The 18,844-nt window shown below is 56.4% G+C and overlaps 1 protein-coding gene across 3 annotated transcripts in view; it reads right to left on the bottom strand.

The window, feature by feature from the left end:
* ZBTB46 (zinc finger and BTB domain containing 46) overlaps nucleotides 1–18,844 on the bottom strand; it is a 57,916-nt gene that overhangs the window by 24,555 nt on the left and 14,517 nt on the right. For 2 of the 3 annotated variants that reach the window (XM_082360663.1, XM_082360665.1), the window contains exon 2: nucleotides 12,254–13,222. In XM_082360663.1, the coding sequence (XP_082216789.1) occupies nucleotides 12,254–13,190 (937 nt within the window). In that variant the 5' untranslated portion in view covers nucleotides 13,191–13,222. Of the gene's footprint in view, nucleotides 1–12,253; nucleotides 13,223–13,360; nucleotides 13,642–18,844 lie in introns of those variants that run through there. The other variant, XM_082360664.1, reaches the window with a different exon arrangement.

Raw genomic sequence — 18,844 nt, 5'->3', positions numbered from 1 at the left:
GTGTGAATTACGTCTCAATAAAGCTGCTACTAACAAGAGGATTTGTGACAACCTCTAGCTCAGGGCCGCATAGGCAGGACCAGGAGCCTCCTGTACCATCTGGGCCATGGAGGTGCCCCCAGAACGGGCCGGCGCCAGATGGACCCCAGGGAGAGCTGCTGTCTGGCCAGGGCCCCCCTGGGAACAAGTGGTGACTCGAGAAATCAAAACAGAAATGGGAAAGCAAGACCATTCCCGAGAGGAGATGAAGGCAGGCGGGGGAAAAGGGATGGGCCACCCTTCTCCTCCCACCCCCAGGCTGTCTTGGGAGGGGGGCAGAGGAGGCACTGGTGGCGGGGGGAAGCTGGGCAGCCTCAAATGTGGGACGGGCTCACGACCCAGTCCCGGAAGCGACAGGTCCCTACTCAGAACCCAGGGAAGCGGGGCCCAAGGCTGCGGAAACCAAAGAGCCCCCGAAGCAGCCTGAGTATCACGCCCGGACACAGCCCCGTGCACCTGGGAAGTGCGGTCAGCAGGTGCCAGGCGGCACCACAGGTGGCCCCATGTGGTGGTTCTATGGCTCCTCCCACAAACACATGCTTGGAGGTGAGCGGAGGGCGGTGGGTGGACCGCCCGCTCACAAAGCGCAGGACCCGGTCCACGGAGCCAGGTGTGCAAGGCAAGGGCGGCGGGGTCCTGGGGACGCACGAGCTCCCCGCAGAGACCTGCACACTAGGGTGGTGCTGAGCACCGAGGCAAAGATGCAGGAGGTTCCAGACAGCTGAACCGAACATGAAGAGGGAGAGAGCCCGGTGGGCCTCCCCATGAGACGCAGGAGGACAGAGGGTCCCCTCTGTCCTGAAGGGGCTCAGCCAGCCTGCCCCATGACGGCCCCCAGAGAGCAGAGCGACTTCCATGACTCGGCCACTCCTTAGCCGCCTTGATGGGTACACGAGAAAACTCAGACCCAGCCTGCTTCGTGGTGCGCCTTTGTTTTGGAGGAAACTACTCGAAGCTGCAGACCCAGAGGGCACGGAGGCAAGAACCACCATCAGCCAATCCACCAGACTCACCCAAAATGCCTCAGACAGCTTTCACAGAACAGTTCAATAATTGCAAGAGACTGGATTTCTGACTGCGGTCCTTGAACAGGAGTCAGGATCAGAACCGAAGAGCCAGGGCAGGCAGTGCCAGGAGCCAGGGGCCCAGGCACCTTGGGGACACGTGGCCACTGACCGATGTTTGCAGACACTCCCGAACTGGAAGTGCACATTTGTCCACGCAAGGTGCATAGGAACTGGGTTTTGGGGTGTGGGGAGGGCCCACCTCAGCAGGCCCCTCAGGTGTCGAGCGCCCTGGGGGCGCTGGGGCCCCGGGGAACAGGCTGAGAGATCACAGGGGCCCTGACCAGGGGCGTCACGTCCCGCAGGGCAGCACACCCTGGGTGCCTCCACCCGGATGGGTCACACTGAGGACACTACGAGACACTAAGGACACCGTCGAGGTGTAGCATCGGGCTACTGCTGACCGAAGCTCCGGAAGGATACTTTCTTTTTTTCAAACTGTGAGCCTTTTCATATTTTTCTGCCAATTCCTAAATGTTATATCAGTACTGATTTTGCATTTCTAGCCACTAAGTGTAGGGATTAAATCGAATTGAAATGAAGGCTTTGCCTCTGTCTGCACGGGCTCCTGTAAGACTTAAGTGGGTCTCAGTTCCGGGGCTGGAAAGGCCAGGATCTGGGTCCAGCAGGGCCCTGTTCCTGGGGGAGGCTGCTTCCTGGCTTGCAGACGGCCGCCTCCCCGCTGTCCTCACCTCGGTGGGTGTGCAGACGGAGGGCAAGCTCCAATGCGACGCAGATGCCGAGGGCCTCCGTTTATCCTGATGACTTTCTCACCGGCCCCATCTCCAAATACAGCCACACCAGGGTTAGGGATTCAACATACGAATTTAGGGGACACAAACATTCAGCCCATAACGGACTGAAAACTAAAAAACACCAGGTTTCAAAACCAAAATTTTAATGAAGTTATATTAACAGTTTAAGTTCAAAAGCGTGTAAAAGAAATCGAGATTAGCTGAAAGATTCCAACCACATGTGAAAAGCTAAAAGTTGGGTTTTGAAGAAGGATGTCTGGGGTCTGTCGACTGAGAACTGCCATGAGACGAGGCGTGGGAGGGACCGGCGAGCACGAACCACAGACACACTTCATGGGTCGACGTCCTAAAGATGCTGGTGGGTGAGCGGTGAGGGTCCACGAGATGCAGGGTGACCGTGAAGGAAATGAAGGCCGTCAACTGAAAAATCCCCACATGAACATTTATGACTCAGGAAAGGCACCACCGTCCAGGGAATCAAGACCAGACACGCCTGTGAGGCTGTCAGGCTACCTGCGGTCACTCGGTGACCTAACCTAGAGCCCTCGCGGGTCCGGTGAAGAGCCAGCTGCACAGCCCCGAGCAGCTCGTGAAAGGACACGCGGACACGCTCCCAGCACCTGAGCGCACCCCCTCCATCTCCCAAGCCTTGCGGTCTGTCTGCTGAGAAGCCCCCAATTCCGGAAACAGCACTTGGGACGCCTCCCAGGATAGGGGTGACACCAGTCAAACGAAGCTTGGAAGGAACCGGTCATTCTGAAGACGAGAGTCGTGAAGGAGACCAGAGGGGCTGAGGGCACTTGACTCTCCGACGTCATCCTGATGGGCCGGGCACACGCACAGCACGGCCTAGGGCGCCCCACGCTGGCCCGGGTGGGCTCCTGCGCTCACTCTGGCACCCACTTTGGAGGTGCAGGGAGACCCAGTTTCCCCAGAATTTCTTGTTCAAATGAGAAAGCGGAGGAAAGTGCCCAGAAGGGAGAGGGTGTGAGGCCGACCCTGGGCCCTCCCAGGTCCTGAGCCTCCTGCCCGGCAGACAGGCTGGGAGCCTGGCGAGGGGCAGGGGGCAGGGGAGGTGCCTGGGGGCACCGGCCAGGCGCCAGGAGGGAGAGCAGGTCCTTCCCAGGCCCTTGCAGACCACAGCTTGACTTCAAAAGGAGGGATTAAGACGATGAGGTCAAAAACGAAATTCTACAAACAGAACAGGGAGTTGAAAGCAATAGTTAACATTGCAACAAATCCTTTCATAGATGAAGAGTTTGATGTTACCTAAAGCCACAAAATAGGCTCTTACTAGATTATTGTTATCAAAAAACTAAAACCATTCCAAATACTCCGGGGGGGGGGGCGGGGGGTTGGGACCAATACAGCTGTCCTACCCGTTAGCAGTAGCAACGGCTTTTCTTTAGCAACTTGACATTCACGGGTTAAACTCAGACTTCATTTTGTGCTGCTTTCAGGTGGATCCCAGCAGGAGCCGGGAGAGCTGGGAAGCCAGGCTCGGACCTGAGCTTCAGGAACGGCCTCCAGCCCGAGCCATCAGCCACCGTGTGTCACAGGACTGTCCCCAAGTCCCCTCCAGGCAGGGACATCTCCTGAGCAAGGACCCCAGGGGCTCCTTCCTTCAGCTGCTAGAGCTCATCCACCAAGTGACAACCCTGAAAACGTCTCATCTAACATTTTGCCTCTGAACAGTCTTTTGTGACGAACTTAGACTCAGTGACTTAGGAAAAAACCTTAAATGGTGATGTTAAAAAACTGACAGAGACTTCCCTGGTGGCGCAGTGGTTAAGAATCTGCCTGCCACTGCAGGGGACACGGGTTCGAGCCCTGGGCCGGGAAGATCCTGGCCTTAGTTGCCTCGGAGCAACTAAGCCCACGCGCCACAACTACTGAGTCCACGTGCCACAACTACTGAAGCCGCACACCTACAGCCCGTGCTCTGCAACAAGAGAAGCCACCGCAATGAGAAGCCTGCGCACCGCAACGAAGAGTAGCCCCCGCTCGCCGCAACTAGAGAAAAGCCCGCGCACAGCAACAAAGACCCAACGCAGCCAAAAATAATAAAATATTTTTTAAAAATGTGCAGACCCTTTGAGCCAGCAATTCAACTACAAAAAAAAAAAACAAAAAAACTGACAAACCAGGGGCCAGATGAGGTGCGACGGGCTCGGCTGTTAGCTGTGGGGCGGTGGACCCCTTCCGGGTCACCTGATGGTGCCGCAGGGGGGCGGCACTGCTAGCGGCTGGACGGGGAGACCGGCCACCAAGACAGGGGACAGAGTGTGTGTAGCCATTTCACACATGCGTGTGACGGCAGGAAATGTCCCCACACCGACCGCCCGGGGCAGGGGAAAAGGCGCTCAGGGCTTCTTCCCCAGGCTGACCTCTTTTTAATAAACAAGGCAACCAGGATGAAAAATATCAACATCTAACTGTAAAGTGCCAAGTGCTAAATGTAAAGATTGATTCTAGAGCAGAAAGGGGTTTGGGGGGGGGGGTCCTTCTTCCTTTAAGTGATACATTACAACATTTTGAAAATTTCACTCACTTACAACCTTTAGCTGAAAAGCAGAAAAGAGATTATAATTAAAATAAACAGAATTTCTAAACAAGTAAACTAGAAGACGCTGTGTGAGCCGCAAAGTGGGGAATAAACAGATGATGCAGCAGAGGAGGGAGCAAGTCCAGGGCCGGGGGTGATGGGACAGGGCCCCCTTCACCACGAGGGCCTGGTCGAAAGCAGACATTCGGTTTCTAAGATTTCCCCAAATCTCCACTCTTCACGATTCTCAAAGATGTTCCCAAGCTGCCTTTGAGAGGCTTCCTGCAGATGCCCCAGCCCAGCTGGCGGCCTCTCATCCAGGGAACAGGCACCCCGCGAACACAGATGTGCAAACAGCAACACAGCGGAACCTTCTGGACGGGTGGAAACTGCGGGGCCAACGCTGTCTCCCCGCGGGACTCCACCCTCCCGAGTTACAGCTCAAACCAGACCTTAGTCCTAACTTCCGCTAGACCTCACGAACAATGCAAAATAAAGTTCAAAAAACTGTAATTATGCACTTTGTCTAAAATCTGCCTTCTTACTTAATGTGTCTAGGGTGTATTATTTCTTAAGTGCTTCTTTATCCAAGTTAAATTCAAGTTACCTCATTTTCTTTAACTACCAAAATGTTTTCACTTCATACAAGAAATTCTCTTTAATTAAAAAAATATATACAGCTAGTAAGGCAGTTCCACGGGCAGGTGGTATCAGAACAGCTGGACCCCACATGCAGAAGAAGACCGTGAAGGCGGACCCCTCGCCTGCCACATGCAAACATCAGCATGCATCCCAGGCCTGCAGTCACGCCCAATCCTCCAGGGGAACCACGGGAGAAACCTTTGTGACCTTAGGCAGAGGTCCCTTGGATTAGACCCGAATAGCATGAACCACAAAAGAAAAAAGTTCACATACTGGCCTTCATCAAAATTTAAAATGTCTACACTCTTCAAAAGACACCGTTACAGGAAGAAACGAGCCAAAGGCTGAGAGAGAATGTTTTCAGAGCACACACCTGACGAAGGACTTGCCACCAGGACACTCGGAGGACGCTCCACTCAGCAGAAGACGCTTCCCCAGGAAGAGGGGTCAATGGCAACTAGGAAACGACGCTCGTCATCAGAGCGGGACCCCGGCCAGCACAGGGTGCTGGACGGCCCAGCTCTCAAACCCACCACCATGCACAGCCCTGAGCAGAGACCGCTCAAAGGAAGACAGGGGAGGCTGGTGAACCCCTGAGAAGACACTCAGAAAACCATAAGGAACCTAGGGGCAGGACAGGAATAAAGACGCAGACGTAGAGAATGGACTTGAGGACACAGGGAGGGGGAAGGATAAGCTGGGACGAAGTGAGAGAGTGGCATGGACGTATATACACTACCAAACGTAAAATAGATAGCTAGTGGGAAGCAGCCGCAAAGCACAGGGAGATCAGCTTGGTGCTTTGTGACCACCTAGAGGGGTGGGATAGGCAGGGTGGGAGGGAGGGAGACGCAAGAGGGAGGGGATGTGGGGATATATGTATACGTATAGCTGATTCACTTTGTTATAAAGCAGAAACTAGCACACCATTGTAAAGCAATTATACTCCAACAAAGATGTTAAAAAAAAAAAGAAAGAAAACCATAAGGAGATGCCCCCACGCCCTCCAGAACGGCTAAGATTTAAAAACGAACCCAATCCACGTTTGCAGGACGCTGACACGAGTGTAGCTCGCACACACTGCTGGTTTCTTGCACGCTCGCTACCCGACGGCCCAGCAGCCCAGTCCTGGGGGGAACGCAGACGAATCACACAACTACTCGTCCTGGGACGTGCACGGCAGCTTGATCATGATTGCCAGAAATCACCCAAATAACCCAAACGTCCATCAGCAGGTGTGTTACAGCAGAGAACGGAATAACGTCTGGCAGTGAAAGGATGATTTGTGGACGCACGTGACGGCCTGAGCAAACCCTGAGAGCATGTTGGAAATCACAGCCAGGGACAGATGAGAAGTTCCCGAGGCTGTGGAGGGAAGCAGCCCAGGGTCCCCTGGTGGTGACCGTGCGGGGCCAGGTTGGCTTCCTGGCTGTGGTGCTGACACGTCGGCATTGGGGGAAGCTGCTTAACAGGTACACGGGCTCTCTCTGCATTATTTCTTACAAGTGACTGTAAATCCGCATCATCTCAAAATGGACACAAGCGGACCGCACAGCACACCCTGTGTGACGCCCTCCCTTGCGACCCCCAGGCTGGCAGGAGGCGGGGTGGGGTGGGGGGGTGTCCAGAGGCTGAGGGGATGTCTTGAGGGGGACGTCTGTCATCCAACGGCACATGTACGGTGGGGGGACCCAGCCTCAGAAATGCGGGCTCCGGTGAGAGGCTGGCCGGAGTGCTGGGATGAGGTGCCGGTGTCGGCCCCCTGAAATTCAGAGAACGAGGCGGGTTCGGATGATCAGATGCATAAACATGTAAACGCAGCAAGACGTTAGCAGGCGGAGAATCTCAGCGCAGGCGGAGCATCTCAGCGCAGGCGGAGCATCTCAGCACTGGCGGAGCATCTCAGCGCAGGCGGAGCATCTCAGCGCTGGCAGGCTCACTTTCGTTTTTCCAACTTTTCTCTAAGTGTGAATATTTCCCCCAATAAAATGGCAGGGAGAGAGACAATAAATTATTCAAACCGTACGCTTGAAATCGGTGCAGTTTATTTTATTTTTTTAATAAATTTATTTATTTTATTTTAGGCTGCATTGGGTCTTTGTTGCTGTGCACAGGCTTTTCTCTAGCTGAGGCGAGTGGCGGCCCCTTTGTTGCGGTGCGTGGGCTTCTCATTTCGGTGGCTTCTCTTGTTGTGGAGCACGGGCTCTAGGCGCGTGGGCTTCAGTCGTTGTGGCACGCGAGCTCTAGAGCGCAGGCTCAGTAGTTGTGGCGCACGGGCTTAGTTGCTCCGTGGCATGTGGGATCTTCCTGGACCAGGGCTTGAACCCGTGTCCCCTGCATTGGCAGGCGGATTCTTAACCACTGTTCCACCAGGGAAGCCCTGTGCAGTTTACTGAATGTATATCATACTTAAAACAATAGGAAAGGGAATGGCAGTTTTCACCAAAACACCTCGTTATTATCTGTGTTCCCATGATGGTCCCCAGGTATCTGGGTCTTAATCTCCGAGACCGTGAACATGTCACCTCATGTGGCAAAAGGGACTTTGCAAGTGTGGTGGGAGATCACCCTGCCCGTCCAGGGGTCCCTGTCCACACAAGGGTCCATCTCAGAGGAAGAGGGAGGCATGAGGGCCAGAGACAGAGAAGGGGATGCGGCACCGGAGCTGAGGTCCGAGTGACACGGGGCCACGGGCCAAGGAACGTGGCGCCTCTGGAAGCTGGAAAATGCTGGGATTCTCCCCTGAGCCCCCAGAAGGATCCAGCCCTGCGAACCGGTGACATCTGGGCGACAGATAATACAGCTGGGCTGCTTCAAGCCACTAGGTCTGCGGTGATTTGTCATAGCAGCAGGAAACGGACACGCCCCTAGAAACACCTCTAGGTCTACACCAAAAACACACATGCCACCAGCACAGAAGGCATGCACCGAGGGTCCTGGCAGCCAGGCCCATCAAGGTCAGGACAGAGCCCACGGCTCAGGAAGGGGCGGGCACCCCTGGGGGCTCCTCAACAGCAGGCTGACCGGGAGAAACCAGCACACAGAGGCCGAGTCAGGACACACTGCCTGGGGAGGTGGTGCCCAGGACGGGCGTCTGGGTGTCTGGGGGGTGGGTCATGCCCCCCTTGCCGGCTGAACATCTGGGATTTGACTTAGAAGAGTCAAATGTGCATGTTCTGCTTCCATTTTTTAAAAGTTTGAAAAAAGCAGTAGCATAAAAGTTTTCAAATGAACAGTTAAAAATTACTTTCACAACTCCTTTTAGAATCTCCATTTAAAATGTAAGCTCCTAAGCTGTGCTTTTAAGTGTATGTATGTAAATACACGTATACACAGCAAATACAAAATATACGACCATCTCCCTGGGCACTTCAACACAACCAGAGCCTCCTTGTCCCTGGGAGGTGGGTGCCTGCGGGGCTTCGGTCCCCACGCCAGTCGGCACCCGGGGGGCGTCACTGTCACAGTGTCCAAACATCAGAAGAAAACACACACTTGGTTGAAGAGGACAAAACCCCTCAAATTCAAATGAAAACGGGACCCAGCGAGGTGGTGGCATGTCTGCGAACCCGCCTGGAAGCAGCAAAGGCAGGTGACCTCGGTGTCAGGTCAGCAGGGGGCGCCCGCGAGACCAGGAAGAGCAGAGACGCACCCTGCAGCAAACGAGCCATGGAAAAGCTACCAGACAGCTCTGCCAAGAGAAGGGCCCCAGCCAACCCCCGTCCCTCTGTCTCGAGCGGAGCCTTGGGGGTCCCGAGAGTGACCGTGGGCCGCGCCCACCTGTCGCCTCCCAGGGGCCCCGCCTTGTCCTGACCCACCCAGACCCAGACCCTCCAGCTCCTCCTCAGGGCGGGGTCGGGGGGGGTGGCCCCGGGGGACCAGCCTCGGCTTCCACATCTAGATGATGAGAGACCTCAGGGGCTCTGTCTTCATGAACTGAACTTTCTAGAAAGTCCAGGAACTTCCATTTCATCAGAAAAGAAGCTCCGCTGGCCATTCAGCAAAGCCACAGTGACGAGGCTCTTCAATCCAGGTGGTAACTCGGAAGTGCGGCCTCAGGCCAGGACTGGGCGGCTGGGGGGCACAGGCCAAGGGTCTCAGGGCCGAGCCCCGCCCTCGCCCAGGCCCCGTCCCCAGCGATCCCGCTCTCCTGGGCCAGCACGAGGGCCCCTCCCCACCTCCCTTCTCAGCAGCAGGTACGTTCCCAACGTACCGCCCCCTGAAGACCACTGCTGAGGTGTCGGGGCAGCAGCTGCCCCCTGAGCACGGCCCCAAGGTCGACCAGAGGAATTTCAGGCAATTCCGCTCATTTCTGTAAGGAAAACATCTGGGGGTACAGCCAAGGGAGGGGCTACCGGCCTGGCTTCAGCCCCAGCATCGAGCTGCGAGGGAGGAGACCCTCCGACCTGGGCAGGGGAGGGCTGGGCCCTGGTCCCAGCGGGACGGCAGCTGTGAGCTTAGAGCATCCACCAGGGTCTCCGGGGGCCACCTGCAAGCCCTGAACCCGCTCTGCTCTTCCAATGTGCTCTTCAAAATCCCAGGACGCCAGGGTCCGCCCTTACCGAGGTTCAGGGATAAACAGTTCCTTCACAAGACGCACACGCTTTATTCTAGCTCAGAACTTTATTTCTGCAGATGCTTTTCGGAACACGTGTGGGATGTCCGGATGGGGCACCTGGGCTCTCCTGGCACCAGCTTCTGAACGAGTACAACCCACCGCATCGGAGGCTCACGGTCTCGGGATCATAGACAAGGGGCCGAGGCCGGAGCCGGCAGCTACCACGGGCCCGGCCTGTGTCCATCGCACCTGCACGTGTAAACGCCGTTTCCCACAGCTGTAACCCGGAGGTACATTTCAATGGATGTTTTCTTGGAAGCTACTGGGTTAGAAAGCACTTGGCTGCCTGCTTGGAAGAATCACTTTTAAATGCGAACAGGCCCCAGAGTCCCTGACGCCGAGGTGGGGACACACAGGGGACAGGGGGGGCGGTCCTGCTGCAGGGCTGGGCATCGGAGCATCTTCGTCAAGCGCCCTGAGGGATACGCAGGAACCACCTGACACATTCCTTTGGAAAAGGGCCTTTTCTCCCATAAACGGGATGAGAATAAAACAATACTCTCCTCTGAGATGTAATAAATCTTTAATGAAAGCAAACTCTCCTCCATTGGGGATCACAATTTACGCTTCCAAACCCCAGCCCAGGGCCAGGGCAGAGGAATAAATGGCCACCGTGACGGGCAGAGCCGTCCCACGCAAGCCCACACCTCGGGTCCTTGTCTTAGCAACTCAGGGGAAATCTCGCAGTTGCCTTGGTAACCCAAGGGATTTCAGACATTAGCAAGAGTACACCAGCAGAAATCACTTGTTGGATTCTAAAAACACCTTCTGCTCGACAACTGCATTTAAAACATCAAACCCACAGGCTTAAGGAGCGTCCTCGTTCTTAACGTGTTGATGGGCTCTCCGACCTAGAGCCTCCAGCCCCGCAGCCCACTGGACGACTCGTGATGCAGCAGGTGTAGGACAGGACAGGAACGCTCTGCGGCCCTGACCCACCCAGAAGGTTCCTTAAGTCAGGCCCTGTGGACGCTGCTCTCCAGGCTTTAAGTCAGAGCTAAAGGGACGTTTAGTCGTCACGGAGAGAGCAGACACAGACGACCACCGTGCCGACCGCTGGCAGGGAGACAGGTGGGCTTTCTATCATCTCAGAAACTTAACCTTCTTTTGACTTAGTTCAGTTACACTCAACGGTTCTGCGGGGGGCTTCCCATCAGGGACATTGGCAACGTCATGACCAGGGGTGGGCGGCTCCTGGCATCCAGTGGGCGGAGGCCAGGGCACTGCCGATGTCCTACAGCGCTAAGGACGCCACCTCACACAGAATCATCCTGCCGAGGGGGAGACACTGGTGAAACCAGCTTGGGCTGAACCTGCAGGAGGCTGGCCCAGCGCTCGGGGCTGGGGACACACAGGAGCAATGAGAATGAGAACCTACAAGAAAGGCTACAGTGTCTCCTGGGGGTGGTGAGAAAGCTCTGGAGATGGATAGTGGCGATGTATTTAATGCCAACACACTTAAAAGTGGTTAAAGGGGTGAAGTTCATGATACGTATGTTTTACCACAATAATCAAGCTAGTGTATCAAGAGCCCCAGGGTTGCCCACCCAACCCCAGCACAGGCCTAGCACTGGAGACACCTTTCAGGGCTTGTGCCCACGGTTCACTGCCTTCTGTCCACCTCTGAGCCCCCACTGACTTCTAACCTCTTTCCTGGAGGGGCCTCCCCAACGTGGTCACTTGCCGAGAAGCCTCCATCCTGCTCTGGACCAACCCCTGTCCCACCAAAGCCCCTCCTCACTCCAAATGCAGCCCTCGTGGCCCCATCTGCCACTCGGGAAAGCTCGGTGCAGCCATAGTTATCACATGCTCGGCGCCAGCAAGAGCACCTGGCATCTAGGAAACATTTCATTTGTTTACTAGCCTGGGAGACAGACAAAACCATCCTCCAGAGGGTGAAGGCCGGCGTCAACAAAGCTAAGCTAAGAGCCCTTAGGGCTGACGGACTCGGGGTCCAGAAGGGGCTCCCCCCCTGCGCAGTAACGCCCACCGGCTGCTCTGTGGGCGGACCACAGAACCCGCACTTGCTGGCAACGAGGAAATACCCCTCATTGGGAGGGGAGCTTGTGGCCACGAGCCCTCACGTGCCCAGGACGAAACACACACACGTGGTGTTTCTTCCACGTTGACAACAATGGCCGCGGCCGGAGCCCACACACCTGGCCTGTCCTTCCCTTCCACCCGAGTCACGTCACTTCGTGCACTTCTTCATCTTTTTAACGCTGTCACGTTTACATCTTTAAAAATTAAGTTACCCCACCCAGTGCCTACGAGAGGCTCCTCCACACCCCACGCTGGGGCTCCTTCCGGGTGTCACCCCGCCTTTCCAGCTCCAGAAAATCCCCAGCCCAGCAGCCTCTGTGTGCCGGCGGCCCTGGCGCGCCCGCTGGGACGCGTCGGCCACTTTCCCTGCGCTCACACCGATTTACTACAGAAGGGGGTGACCCGCGGGAAGCCACCAGCGTCAGCCTGGAGAGGTGCCACTTCATGGACAAAACGAGCGGCCCCGCGGCCACCGACAAACAGCGCCTTTGGGCTGTCCGTGGCCCCAGGGCGCCTGAGCCCGGCCTGTAACAAACGAAAGGCTTACTTGAGTCTCGGCTGCCGAAGGGCCACCCGGACGTCGGGAGGAAAGACGGCAGCGGGGAGCCGGCGCGGCTGTCGTCCTCCGCGTGCTGCGTGATGTGCCGGACCGTGTCTTTGTTCTTCCGATTCTTCCTCCGGCCCGTGGGCTGCCAGCCGTCCCCCGCAGCCTGCTCGGAGAAGGAGTTCTGAATGGCAGCGTCCCCGGCGGAAGGCGGCTCGCTCCCCCCGTAGTGGGTCGGCGAGAGCTGCTCCTCCTTGACGTGCAGGGGCCCGCAGCCCACGTCGCCGGGCCACAGCGGCTGCGAGGGGAGGTCGTCGGGGCCGTCGGCCTTGGGCTCCTGGTCCTCCTTCCCGTAGCTGCTCCCACCCTCGTGGCAGCTGGCGATGGCCGAGTCCCCGGAGGAGTTGGCGGGGCTCGTGCGCCGGGCCAGCCACGGAGAGATGCTCCTCCCGGCCATCACGGCGGAGATGAGGGCGTCCGCGCCGCTGCCGGGTGGGGCGCCCACCTCGAACTCCGAGAGCTCGTCTGAGGCGTCCGGCTTGATGCTGATGTCCAGCGCGGCCTTGATAAAGTCATGGCAGGCCTGCACGATGTCCGTCATCTGCAGGAAGCTGGCCGCTGACATCACCTCGATGACGTTCCTGCTGGTGAGGGCCAGGTGGGCGGAGTACATGAAGTCGATGATGGCCTTGAAGCCCTGCGCCGTGACGATGTCCAGGTGCGTGACCGTGGCCTGGTCGGACGCCTTCTGCACCTGGCAGTAGAGCGTCTTAAAGTAGCGGCTGCTGCCGAGCAGGACGTTCTTGTGGGCCTTGAAGACCTTGCCCTCGACCACCACGCACACGTCGCACAGGACGCCGTGCTGCCTCTGCTCGTTGAGCTCGTGGAGCAGGTGCCGGTAGTGGGACGCGATTTCCATATCTTCCCGCCGGTTGTTCATCTGGGATCCCAGGGTGGTCTCTTCTACGGACTCTGTGGGGCAAGAACGGAAGGGTTACCCGCATGGTCGACACACGCACCGAGGGAGTTAGGAGGGTGCACGGAGGGCGGCCGCCGGGCACAGGGCACTCGATGGTGGGCACCTGAACCAGCGTCCAGTTTGAGGCTCACCTGTCGTCGGGCACACGGCGCTCTGAACAGAATCCTACACGCTGCAGCCAACCCTCCGAGCAAACAAATATTCCAGAAAGGAGAAGAACACCCATCCACAGTCGAAGCGACTCTCTCACCCAAACAGAAAATCAGAACATCTAGGCCAAGTAACCCAGGGGCACCTTCATCCCTCACCCTTGAAGAAGCACCCTTTAAAAACAAAGCGACAACAACACGCTACACAAACAAAACCCCTAGAACAGTGAGGACTGAAGTTGGACGTCCACAAACTCCCAAACTCCAGCCCGAGCCAGCCCCAGAGGGAGAAGGCCCTGTGACCAGCTCAGCCCCCAGGAAGGTGTCTGGTGCGGGGAGGGACCCCAGGCGATGAGAACCCCCTTCGCGGTCCCAAGCGCCCGAATCATTTCTTGACTTGGGCCCCACGCGGTGCTCTCCCCAGACTCGTTCCCCATATCTTTGCTGCTCCCAAAGTTTCCCGGGGCCACCCGACTGGGCAGACAAAACAACAGAACTTCAGTGCCGCCCAGACTGGAGGCCAGAGCCTGACCAAGGCCGAGGTGTGGGCAGGACTCCCTCCAAAGGCCCCGCCGGGGGATGCATCCTGGCCTCCGTCAGCTTCTGCGGTGACCGGCAATCCTCAGTGTCCTTGGCTCGTGGAAGCATCACCCACCTCTGCCTCTGCCGTCTCCCTGTGTGCGTGTCTGTCCCAGTGTCCCCTCCTACAAGGACACGGTCATATCGGATTAGGCCCATCCTACTACCTCAGTACAAATCACATCCAAACTAGGTCAGGTTCTGAGGCGCTGGGGGCTAGGACTTCATTGTACGAAACCTGGGGCCAGGCTCACCACATAAGATGCCCTGCAGAAGACAGGTCTTCCCTGATAAACACACCATTTTCCAGCTGGTCAAAGGTGCGGACGTCCGTCCACCTTTCCCGGGGTGGGGGGGGGAAGGGCGGAGAGCGGGGGCCGCCTCATTTGTGCAACACCTTCCTTTAGACTTTACGTTTCGCATCATCATCTGAGGTCACCTGGAAACGCCCACAGTCCCCAGGCTGGGAGAACGAGGCTGGGGAGGGTCCAAGCCTTTCACTCCCTTGTCTCCCTCAACAGCCCACCCAGCACCGGCCCTGCCAGGCGAGAACAGAGACCCCCCCGCTCCAACCAGCCCCCCGACTCAAAGACCAGAAGGAAACACGCTGCTTCGATCAATCGTGTGACAGCAGCGGGACCTGACCCTGCGGACGGGCCCTGAGGAGAGTAGGCAAGCTCAGAACTGGCTGCGGGGGCCCTCGGCTCACAGCTGACACCAGGGGTGCTCGGCCCTGGGTGCGTAGACCACCCCCGAGGGTGGTCAGCAGCCGGTCTGCCCCTCCCCCAGGGCGTGGGAGGCAGGGAGGGGGACAGACAGGCCGTCCAGGTGTGGCTTCACACCGCACACCTGGCGTTACAGACTCAGGTTAGCCAGACGCTGAGGGAGGAACCAAAACACACGTCAAACCAGGAAATCGACCATTTAAACTCAAAGCATCGGCTTCATGCCCAGAGTCCACGCGGAGCTCCGGCCGAATATGGGGGGAGGTACCGAGAGCTCTAAGGACCCCGCATTCAAGTTAGGGAGAGACATGTCTCATCGCCTGGCTTCCTATATGAATAATAAGCCTCTTTACTCGCCAGTGAAACAGAGAGTCTAAGAATTAGGAAGAACACTGAAAAGGGGCAAAATGCCAGTGCCATTTTAGAGAAGCAACAACTACCTCGGGGGCTTGCGTTTCTCAAATAATTTCAACTCATATGGAAAGTTCTAAAATAAATTAATATTCAATCAGAGCAGCTTAAAATCAGTTATGTACTTCACAGAGATTTTGTCGTAAGAAAACACAATTTTCATTAGGGAAAAAAGTCACCTGTACACTAAAAAGAAAAGGCATCTAAAGGAATGATAATCAAAAATAGATTAGTCTGGGGGACTTCCCTGGCAGTTCAGTGGTTAGGACTCTCCGCGCTCCCACTGCAGGGCACACAGGTTCAGGTTCGATCCCTGGTTGGGGAACTAAGATCCCAAGTGCCGTGCGGTGCAGACAAAAAAAAAAAAAAAAACAACAGATTAGTCTGCTATGGAAGTATTAAGGATACACGTAATTTATCCAGGAAGCTTTAGGGGAATAACTGAATTTGCATTACAAAGTTGGTAATGTCTCCACATCAGTAAGAGGTCATGGGGGTCCCACCCACCTGACTGCAGCAGAAGAGCAGCTGCCCAGTTGCATGTCAGCAGCTGTGACCCTAAAAATGGAAGCATCCTGGGTAGTCACATCATATGAGGGCCTGATAAGAAAGATGCAGGCTTCAGACTAAAGCACGCTCACCACAGTTTTTCTTTGAGGGCAAGGGTAGCAGAGCATCTGCTACTGTCAAGTGAAGATGCACCTGGCCGTGGGTCACACAGCTGTTCAGAGAACACACACCTGTGGACCCACACCCGTTCACAGGACACACATCTGATAACCTGACTGTCATCTCTGAATTACCTGTGCTGCTGCACAGATCACAGGGCACTTTCATGCATCCAAAGGTCCACGCGGGCAGCCCTGTGAGGAAGGGACCCTCCGAGAGAAGCCTGCGGTCCTCAGGGACTCAGATGCCACACTGACAGGAGCAGCTAAGGCTGGGTGAGACCAAGGGGCATTTGTTGCCACACCGGCACCTGAGACTTCACCAAAGTGACCCACGTGCCACCTGGAAGCCACACCATCTCTCCAGTGTTTTTACTTCTCCTGTGGGGTCTCTACTGTCTATTTTATTTATAGCTTGCTAATCTCAAGACACTTCAGTTTCGGACAGAATCACTTATGAAACGTGACCACTTCGGTGCCAGAACAACTTGAATCCATGTTCCAGACCGAACTCCAAAAGCTGCGTCGTCCTGCACAGTGCGGGGCTCGGGGCTGGCCGCCCTCACACGGGTAACCTGGGGCACAGGGACCATGCCAGAGACCCCACAGCGAGGGACGAAGGGGGCAGCCGCGGGTCTGTCCTGCCCAGTGGGCAGCCTGCCTGCTGCAGGACCCATTTCCAATCCTGCAGCCTCCGGGAAGGGCGGAGGTGGTCTCCAAGCTGCCAGGCAGGGAAACTGAGGCTTGGAGATTCCCAGAGTCCGGCCGTCGGGGAGCCACCAAGCGCGTGCTGGGCGCCACCATCCCAGGCCCCCGAGTCTCACTGTTGCGAGACAGCTCCCACGACCCGAGAGACACAAGTCTCAGCTGCTGAGCACGGTGACCCAGGGGTGGGGGGGGCTTTGAGGTCTCCCCCAAACAAGCCGCACTCAGATGTGAGCACAGACCTGCTCTGCCAGCCTCCTCTCTGAGCGGCAGGTACCCGATGTGGGTGTCAGGGGTGCTCCCCTGTCTGTCACTTCCAGGGTTCAGAGCCCCCGGCACCCCAATCCCAGAGCACCTCCCGAACCTTTTCCCTACAGCATCTGAAGGTAGAGGGGTCTCAACCAAAAGCCATCTTCACAAATTATCAGCAGGAGCTATGTGTCTTATTCACCCAGCGCGTCCATGAGACCACTGATGCTTCGTGGGCAAAAGCCAAATAAATCGCCAAGTCTCAAAATGCACAAGAACCATGAAACGTGGAGACTGCTGTGAGTATATGTCATTTGCTGCACTGTGTGTTCAAAGTAGTAATTCCGGGAGCTGGATGGGGTATTTTTTTCCTCTGGTACCTAAGGAGCTCCACCTGGAAGGCAACTGGTTTCAATAAGAATGTAAAACAGTGGATGCAATTTGGACGTGTGTCCTGCTGCACCCAAACAAGCCCCAGGTCTGTACAGGGACCTGGGCCCCTGGTGGGCCGGCCCCTCCCCCAGGCCAGTCACCAAGTCTCAGTCCAGAAAAACCCAACCCTAACAGGTAAGTGCCTCCAACACCCACAGAACCTCCTTGCCAACACAACTTCATCTCCCTTCTCACTTCTGCATTTTCATTGCACTCAATTTACACTTCCTTGAAATTTTCCTTCAAATGTTACCTAACAGGCAAATATTGTTTTAAAGCGGAAGCAAGATACCTTTAGTGCTAGAACCAAGCCGCCCCATGCTGGCCTGCAGAAGCCAAGCTGCTCCCCGCAGGCCCCGCGAGGCCGCTCCTCCACGCACCCCCCACAACCGGCCGAGCCCATCTAAACGGCCCTTCCACAAAGACACGGGTGAATCTCTAGATAACTACGCAGCGTGAAAGCAGCTGGACAAAGGAGACAGTGCAGGAGTCCCTGCCGTGAAACCGGAACCTGCAAAGCGACCTACAGGGAAGGGGACAGAAGGCAGGTCAGGGGCTGCCTGGCCTGGGGACAGCGAGGGATGGAGACCCCAGGCGTGTGCAAACCCATCCAACTACACTCTCTGATGAGTAGTTTGTTGTAAGCAAATCATTACAAGGTCGATTAGAATCTATTTTTATGGAAACATTCTTGTTCAACTACAAACGTGCCTATCTATTGCCTTTTGCTGTGGGTCGCACCGTATCCCCCAAACTCACTCGTTGGAGTCTTAATCCCCAGACCTCAGCATGTGACCTTATTTGGAAATAGGGCCCTTGCAGATGTAACTGGTTAAGACAAGGTCGTTAGGGTGGGCCCTGATCCAACGTGACATGTGTCCTTATAGGAAGGGGACACTGGGACACAGACACCACACAGGGAGACGGCTATGTGACAACAGTGATGAGGCCACAGCCAAGGAACCACCAGGAGCTGGAGAGATGCCCGGGACAGAGGGGTCGCGGCCCTTGCCCTCCAACTTCTGGCCTCTGGGACTGCGATGGAATAAATCTCTGTCGGTTAAGACATTCGGCCCCGGCTTCTGTCAGGAGCCCCAGAACATACCGTATGTACCACGGAACACCACTGACGCCAACGGGGTGATTCAGCGTAGATGAAAAGCACTCTGATGCTTCCCGACAAGAAGAGCCCGCGCTGCCTAACCCCGGGCGGCCCACGGGCAGGACCCTCGCTGCACGGACACTACTTCCCTCACCCCGAGGGTTACGACGTTCTGAAAAACCCAAGGTCAAGACACCAACGATGGGAAATCATGTTATAACCCACAGTTTATATACATCGTATTGTCAGTGTTCATGGTTGCCTTTTAAGATTTAAAACTGAGCTCCTGCCTGGAAAGAAATACCCCACATGCGTTAACAGAAGTCATCCTTAACTGCCTGATGGGGGCGGCTTCGCCCAAAGTTTCTCCGGTGACCACAGTCTGACGCCCTTGGGTGCTGGAGACCTGCGTGATCTCAGAAGGCAAAGCTGTGCCGGCAGGATGGGCCCCGCCCCGCCCCGCCCCGCCCCGCCCTCTCCCTTGCTGCCCCCTCTTTGGGTTCCTTCGCCTCCATCCAGGCTGGAGTGACCCCCCACCCCGCCTTTCCTACCTGCGTAAACGTCACCTCGCTCTCAGGGTGCGCACCCTGACCGC

Source organism: Balaenoptera borealis (genome assembly GCF_965194805.1).
Source record: "Balaenoptera borealis genome assembly, chromosome: 16".
In the NCBI taxonomy this organism is placed as follows: domain Eukaryota; kingdom Metazoa; phylum Chordata; class Mammalia; order Artiodactyla; family Balaenopteridae; genus Balaenoptera; species Balaenoptera borealis.
The sequence above is the reverse complement of the archived record's forward strand: the minus strand, read 5'-3'. Positions and strand labels throughout refer to the sequence as shown.